At 32.0% G+C, this 7,759-nt stretch overlaps 1 protein-coding gene and 1 long non-coding RNA gene across 2 annotated transcripts; both read left to right on the top strand.

Moving 5' to 3' along the window:
* Positions 1 to 799: 799 nt before the first annotated feature.
* Positions 800 to 5,142, top strand: TPR3 (Tetratricopeptide repeat (TPR)-like superfamily protein). Its single transcript, XM_079084550.1, has 8 exons — positions 800 to 1,072; positions 1,652 to 1,745; positions 1,831 to 1,881; positions 2,219 to 2,392; positions 2,656 to 2,835; positions 3,656 to 3,775; positions 3,902 to 4,035; positions 4,772 to 5,142. The coding sequence occupies exons 1-8, from the start codon at positions 834 to 836 to the stop codon at positions 4,833 to 4,835; spliced, it is 1,056 nt and encodes a 351-aa protein (XP_078940676.1). The 5' UTR covers positions 800 to 833; the 3' UTR covers positions 4,836 to 5,142.
* Positions 5,143 to 5,374: 232 nt separating this feature from the next.
* On the top strand, positions 5,375 to 6,661 carry LOC145165729 (uncharacterized). The gene is made up of 2 exons (XR_013740187.1): positions 5,375 to 5,745; positions 6,122 to 6,661. It is a non-coding gene; the product is annotated as an uncharacterized LOC145165729 (long non-coding RNA).
* Positions 6,662 to 7,759: the final 1,098 nt, after the last annotated feature.

The raw sequence follows: 7,759 nt of genomic DNA, 5'->3' as shown, positions 1-7,759 counted from the left end.
TTTGGGACTTTTCCAAAAATTACTTGATAACCAAAATATTGAGACTTTTCTGAAAATTACCATGTAATTAATGGATATTATTATTAACAAATCATTTATAAACATAAAAAAATATTTTTATTATAAAAAAGGAAATACATTTGTTGCTAATTTCTAGGAATAAATTGGTGGTCTAAGTACTCATCTATTGCATGCTGGCCACTCAAACTCTCTACGTATTCGTCACGCCTAACAAGTTACTTCTTACTATGACACCCATAACGATACATAGGAAGAACATAGGGACTTTGAAGTGATCAACAAACAATAGAGAAGTACATAGTCGACCATTCTATTATTAGAAATTAGCAAAAAATGTATTTCCTTTGTTTATAATAAAAAAATTTATATGTTTATAAATGATTTATTAATAATAATCTCCATTAATTTCATAGTAATTTTCAGAAAAGTCCCAATATTTTGATTATCGGGTAATTTTCAGAAAAATCCTAATATTTTAAGCAAACTAACGAAAAAGGACAGAATACCGGCTAAATATTTGAAACCGGGCAAAAAGGGTTTTTTCGAAGTTATAGCTGGTATTCTATGCTTTTCTGTAAACAAAAATTAGTTTGAGACTTTTTCATAAATTAGACTAAAATTATAGAGTTTTTCCGGAGATTTCCCTTTAAACTATATTTAACTATATTTGTAATTTTTCTTTTTAGAATAGGCTATTGGCTATTTTCGATAAATCAAATTTAACTATATATCTGTAATTTTCGCTTAATTCATTTTCTGATTGACATTATTAAATTTTTAGACCACGTTCTAATCCTCCTCCCGATCATTTGATGCAGCTTTCTCCCTTGAAAGGCGCCTCTCTCCTCTCAAACGAGCCAAACTCATCACCCTCGCAGAACCCTAACATTAAACCTTACCAAAGTAAAAAAGCTCTAATGGCGGATCCCAAACCAGATGTATCGTTGAAAGATCAAGGAAATGAGTTTTTCAAGGCCGGAAACTACCTAAAAGCAGCTGCCATATACACTCAAGCCATCAAGAAAGATCCGTCTAACCCTACGCTTTACAGGTAACCGTTCTGTCTACTCTTCTGATCCCTGCTACATACTGTGAGCTTGAATCTGATAGTTCCTTTCATTGTTTTTTCTTGTTTTCTTCTTGATAGATAGGTTTTAAAAATTACACAGTGACTTCGATTTGTTATTTAGTGTTCGACTTTGTATCATGAAATGGTCGACTAGGAGATGAAATAGACGAGTTGATTTTACATTGTTGTTTAGCTATTTTAGACAGCTTCAATACCTTCAGTAAAAACATTCCTTCAAAGTGTATAACTACGAATTTGTTTGCATTTATCATCGATTCGTTAAAATGTGTTCTAAATAAGCTCCAGTTGTTATTCCATGAAACCAAATTCTACATATGTTAAGCAGAAATGCCATCTCACCAAATTCTATAAGTGTGTGTACATGTTCATTGGGAAATAGAAATATGGATCTTTTGGGAAGATGTTAAACTTATTGATCAATTATCATCTGGAAGGATTTGATGATGCTCATTGCATTTTTATAAACATGCTTATGGTCTTCTGTTCCCTTGATGTGGGTTCCATGCCATTTCTGCTGATTTGTTTAAAACTTCTTTCCAGCAATCGTGCTGCAGCATTTCTAAATCTTGTTAAGCTTCAAAAAGCACTCACGGATGCTGAAACAACAATATCTTTGAATCCTAGCTGGGAAAAGGTATTAACATGACCTACAAATTGTATGCAGACATTAATTTCTCTCCAATGTTTGTCTGATGTAAGTATCCTTGTTTCTTGTTCAGGGTTACTTCAGGAAAGGATGTGTATTAGAGGCCATGGAACGATACGATGATGTATGCTTACATTCTTTTCCACTATATTCTGTATAATTATTATGTACAATATGAAGCCAAGGTTATCAAGGGTTAAATGCAAGAGACAACAACATATATCTTTTTATTTTGTTTGTTATAACAATCATATATTCATAATATCTTCTATAGCATTCCACTTCAACTCATTTTTAGCAATATCATTCAAATACAAAGCAATTTTCACTGCTATAATTGAGTAATTTTCCCATAGTAGAGTGTCCTAATTAGAAGTGCAATACTAAAATGAAACTATGTTGCTATTTCTTGCATTTATCCCATAGATAAGTATTAATGTGTGTGTGTGTGTGTAATGCAGGCATTGGAAGCCTTTAGGATAGCTTCACAACACAACCCACAAAGTACAGAGGTGTCAAGAAAGATCAAGAGATTGACACAATTATCAAAAGATAAAAAGCGATCAGAAGAAGTCGACAATATGAGATCAAATGTTGATTTGGCAAAGCACTTGGATAGTTTCAAGTCTGAATTGGTAATTATATATTTTATTTCTTATTCAATAGTCCTGTTTTTTTGTTTGCATATATTGGTCATTGTTAGAGTTTATGGTGATTCTTTTAATCATGAAACTAAAACACTTCTTTTGAAAATTAATCTTTCTTTAGTTAGCAATTGTTCTTTCCCTAAAAATGTTGCTTTATTCTATCTAAGGCATTGTAAAAAAATGGGTTTTTCTTGAATGTGAATATTATGGTTGTTTGTCTTGTTTTTAAATGAGAATGTTATTTGTTTCAGGCACAAAAGTATGTAGTTGGGGAATCTTGGAAAGATATATTCTCTTTTGTTGTTGAAACAATGGAGAATGCTGTTAAGTCATGGCATCAAACATCTAATGTTGATGCTAGAGTTTATTTCCTTCTTGATAAAGAAAAAACAGACACTGAAAAATATGCACCTGTTGTCAACATTGACAAGGTACTTTTCTTATTCATTTAATCAAATTCTTATCTCTTAATGATATGCTTTTATCAGTTTTTATGTTTCATGTGCTTTTTGTATGTGGTAGAGGTGGTAAAATGGGTTGGGTAATGGGTCAAATGTCAAAACGGGTCATTTTTAAATGTGGGTGAAATGGGTTGGGTTGATCCACCAACATTTTGTGTGTATTTTTTGAATTATATATGTAATTTATGTGTCAAAAAATGATTACAAACACTATACTATTATTATTAAAATGATAATTTAATTTTATAAATAAAGCAATTTTAGATGGTTGTAAGCATTTTAATACGCTTTGGGTTAATTTTAACCCATTTCATTCAGTTTTTAAATTTACACATTTGATCTGTTTCATTCAAGTTTTTAATTTTAACCATTTTTGACTCACTGGAGATGAAATATAAACCCAAATCAAACCATTATTTGGTATTAGCCATAATGTACGCAATTATAAAATTCCATTGACAAATTACTATATGAACCATTTTTATTCATGGAGTAATTTTTAATGGCACAAATTGTTTTACAAAAATTCACGATTTAAGTTAAATTAAGTTTATATTTGTAAAAGTAACTAGAAAAAAAAATATTGATTTATTATAATCTTATTGGGATTACAAATGAACTTGTATCATGTTCAATTTTTTTATTTTTGTAAAGAAAAAATTCATTACTTATAATTAAATAATGTATATACTAGATTTAAAACTATACATTCCATTTACATATAATATAATAAAAAGAAAAAAAGTCATTTAAACTCCATTTCTGATGCTGATGTTGATTTTTTAAACAGGCATTCGAGACACCCCACACACATGGTGATTGTTATTCCTTTTTAAGGCAATATGCCACTGACTCTTTCTCTCAAGCAGCATGCTTAGTTGCACCCAAAACTATCATTTCATACCCACAGGTACCAACCATTCATATCCAATTAGTTATAGCATTCTACTTTCAACTTTCTATTACAACTTTAGGAAAAAATAGAAGTAGGATGCTATAATAAAACAATGTTTGTTTTTTGTTGTATACAATACAGGTGTGGAAAGGACAGGGACCAAGGAAATGGAAGCATGGACAAAGTGATGGATTTTTTGTGCAGTTTGAATCCCCTCTTCTCAGAAAAGAATGGTTCATTTCTAGTTCTTCTGAGAAGGCCCAAATATTATGCAAGTTAGTCTTCTTATTATCAACTATTCAAATATATTACTCATCTAAAAATATTTCAGTTTGGATAATTGATACTAAAATATATTTCAGAAAGTGACTACAAACTAAGGCTGTGTTTTGCAAACTAGCTTTTTACCTATAAGCTGGATGCCAAAAATGACATAAGACGACATTTAGATATAATTTAAAATGAGCATATAAGGGTATATAATATTTGGAAAATTGTTGGAAAACCTACATGAGCTTATCAATAAACTATCTCGAATTACTTTTTAAAAAGATAGCTTATAAGCTACTTTAGTGGTCTCACTAAACACAATATTGCAATAAGCTCAAAAAATAAGCTAGCTTAAACACAACCTAAAGTGAAATGGAAGGAAAATATAAATGAGGGTAATTTTGTAAAAGTTAGGACTTAATGGAGAAAGCCTCCTTTCCACGACTTTTCTATTAAGTTCTTCTTTATGCATCAAGTAAAATAGAAACGTCTGTGTTGTCCCCATGTCCATTAAGTATAAAAAAAAAACGACACCTTAAGGGTTGTTTCTAAAAATATATGTTTTTTAGTATAAATCTTAAATGTATTTCAGTGAGTTAAATTATCTTTAATTTTATATATAAAAGTTCATTAATTATTAAATAAAATAGCATATGGAGTAGAGTTAGCTGTATACAATTATACATTGTATTGGCATATTATATAAAAAAGTCCATATAATAATTTATTCCTTTATTACAGGGATCCAGTGGCGTTAGACATCAGTGCCCATGAAGTGCTTCCGAGGATATTTAGAGATACCTAATCATTGGCTTGTTCGAAATGGATGAAAGAGATGGATTTTTGAGGATATTGGAAAGATTTTTAATAGTGGTTGCAAGTTTTGTTCAACTTCCATAATTATATAGTCGAGTTGCTCCTACGTTTTGTGTTTTGTGTTTTTTTTTTCAAAAATTTGTGAATCGCTTTGCCCTTGTTTTAGGTTGGATGATCTCTTGTTGCATGTTTTTTTGTGTGTGAAAAATACAGGAAATTATACAATGTGCCAAGGTACATATGTAATTGTAGTGCTACAAGTTGAGAAACATGACTTTCAAAGTCTTCAAACCAAATGTGTACCGTACAACTCTGGTGTTTGTGTTTGACTTGCATTGTATTGGGGTTGAGTCTGCCAAAAAATGTAAAAAATTTATAGTTGTCATATCCAAAAAAGTAAAACTAGAAATTACTAAATATTTAGTGTTTGGGTTATTGAAATTCAATTTTAACACAACAAAAAAGATGGAACAATATGGGAAATACGGGTGAAATGTGTATATACGCATTGCTTGTTTGGTTGGATAACATATATATATATAGTTTGGTGTGCATTGGATTAGGATCATTGTCAATAGACAAGTTTTAGGTGGTGTGTGGTATTTGTGTGATCGAGTTTAGTTAGACCTTTTTGGTTGACTTGGTAAGCCAAACGTGTTTGACAAACAACTTGTGTGCGTCTAACTCGGAAAGACGAATTTGATTGGGAAAGAAATAAGAAATCAGCAGACTGAGTAAGAGAGAAAAGTTTCCACTGCTACCCTTGCCCTAACGTATCTTCCAACCTCCCTTTCTTCTCCTTTTTCAACGGCTCTTTTCTTCTCTTGCGACCAACAAGCATCGTCGACCCATTATTTCTCTTCCACCCACCGATCGGACCTCCTTCCTCATTTCATCGGGTAAGCATCTCTAATACTTCCGATTTCTGCCATCGTCGACCACTGTTGCGATTTTTGCTGTTCCGATTTCTTGAATTCGTATGTCAAAATGCCTTAAAAGATTACTGTTTCGATTTTTGCTGAATGTTCTTTTGTTGTTGAAAGTATTTTTGCGGTTGAAAGTTCTTTTGCTGTTGAGATGGATAAATGTTCCGAATTTTCAAGTGATTTGTTTCAAGTGATTTTCTGTTCACTTCATGTTTGATGTTGAATGTTCAATTCTGATTTTGTTGTAAGGGTTTCCAATTGTACCCTTGCTGTTCTAAATGGTTGTTATGTCCCTTTTAAACTTCTCTAAAAGTTTAGATTTTTTGCTGTTATGTTTATGTTTGATCAGGAATGTTCCTACCTGCCTCTTGATCAAGAATGTTCTTACAAGATTTAATTTTACATCTTTTGTAGAAGATACAATCATTACGCTATCAAGTGTGATGACATGATTAGAAAAGTGTTCCATAGTTGTGTTTGGAGGATGAAATTGTAGATTCCGACGAAAGAGATGATAAGAGGAGGATTGATAGTGAGAAAGGAAGAGTTAAAAGGGATGCAATTTTGAAGTGATTTTAGCTTTGGAGGAATGTGTGGATTGATTTTCTGATGATCTTGATCGAGGTTGTTCTCCCCATTGAAATTGAAGATATCTCTGGAATTGGTGATTCCAGAGTATATTAAGGTGGGGGTTTGTATTTGAAGTGAGAATTTATGGTATAAAATATAGATGAAAAGTATTTTAGCTACGATTACTTGTTTTTACATTCATTATATCCAATAAGTGTTTTTTATAGGTTTGCTAGTGTTTGGTGTAATTGAGGATTTGAATTTTTAAATGATTTGTGTGTAATTTACATTTTGTATGACAATTTGTATGTTTTTATAATTCTTCAGCAACTTCATCCAACACTATATAGAGCAGCAGGGTAACATGGTCATTTTTCATCGGTCAACACATTCAGTCAGATATACAATCAAACAGCATGGTTTCTTACTCGGTCATGATTTCTACCCAACAAGTTAGGATAAAGACTTACTCTCCATGTTTTGTATCTGCAAAATATATAAATATCCTCATTCTCATCGTCACATATGCCCTACCAAGCTTGTCATGTTCCATAAATGCACCCGTAGAATGCATTTGTAACATGGGAAAGACTCAACAAGACGGTACTAACAAGTTTCCTATGGTTATTTGTGGTGATAACAATAAAAAAGACATTTGAGAGTCCAACTTTTTTAGGATGAGAAAAAATTGCAATTTTATACAATTAACTTGTTTAATGCACACCAAATGTAGTGAAATATGTTGTCTAATCTTTTGTCATGGGGGAATAACTCTAGTCCTATGTTTTTTCTTTTCTTTTCTTTTCGTTTGAAGAGAATTGTTGCTTGTTTTTTAGTTATGGTCCGGAGGAATCACCAAGGTTGTTAATAGTGATCGCTACCCTCGCTATAGTGAATAGCGTAGCGTAGCTGTGATGGGTCGCTACCATGCCTGTAGCGAGGCAATAGCGTGTGTAGCGAGATGTATGACAAAATTGATTTTTTTTTTGTTTAAATCGGTAAGAAACGAAGCAATTAGGCTTGGAATAGGTTTAGGCGGGCAATCGTACAGTCAATTTCGTGTCTTCCCCTCTAAATCGACTAAGATTGTACGATCAGTGCCAAATCACCAAAATCGATTTTGGTGGGTTATTTCCCACTTCCGCGACAATAGCGACAATAGCACACCTCACCTTCTCCCCAGACGACTCCAACGACTCAAGAATCCATCTCGATTGTTCAACTTCAAAAAGGTAATATTTTTAATTTGCTATGTTTTTTTTCTAACTTCTCGGTTTCATTTCTTAACTTTATTCTTCTAATTTTAGTTTTTGACTTCTATCTTCTGATCAATTCTACAAGACTTCAATTTCAAAAAAGGTAATCTTTGGCTTCGTTCTTTCTTACAAATTCTGAGATTCTTTGAATTCTACTGTGT

This window comes from Lactuca virosa, chromosome 1 (genome assembly GCF_052849685.1).
Source record: "Lactuca virosa cultivar CGN04683 chromosome 1, Lactuca_virosa_CGN04683_v6, whole genome shotgun sequence".
NCBI lineage: Eukaryota > Viridiplantae > Streptophyta > Magnoliopsida > Asterales > Asteraceae > Lactuca > Lactuca virosa.
The sequence above is the reverse complement of the archived record's forward strand: the minus strand, read 5'-3'. Positions and strand labels throughout refer to the sequence as shown.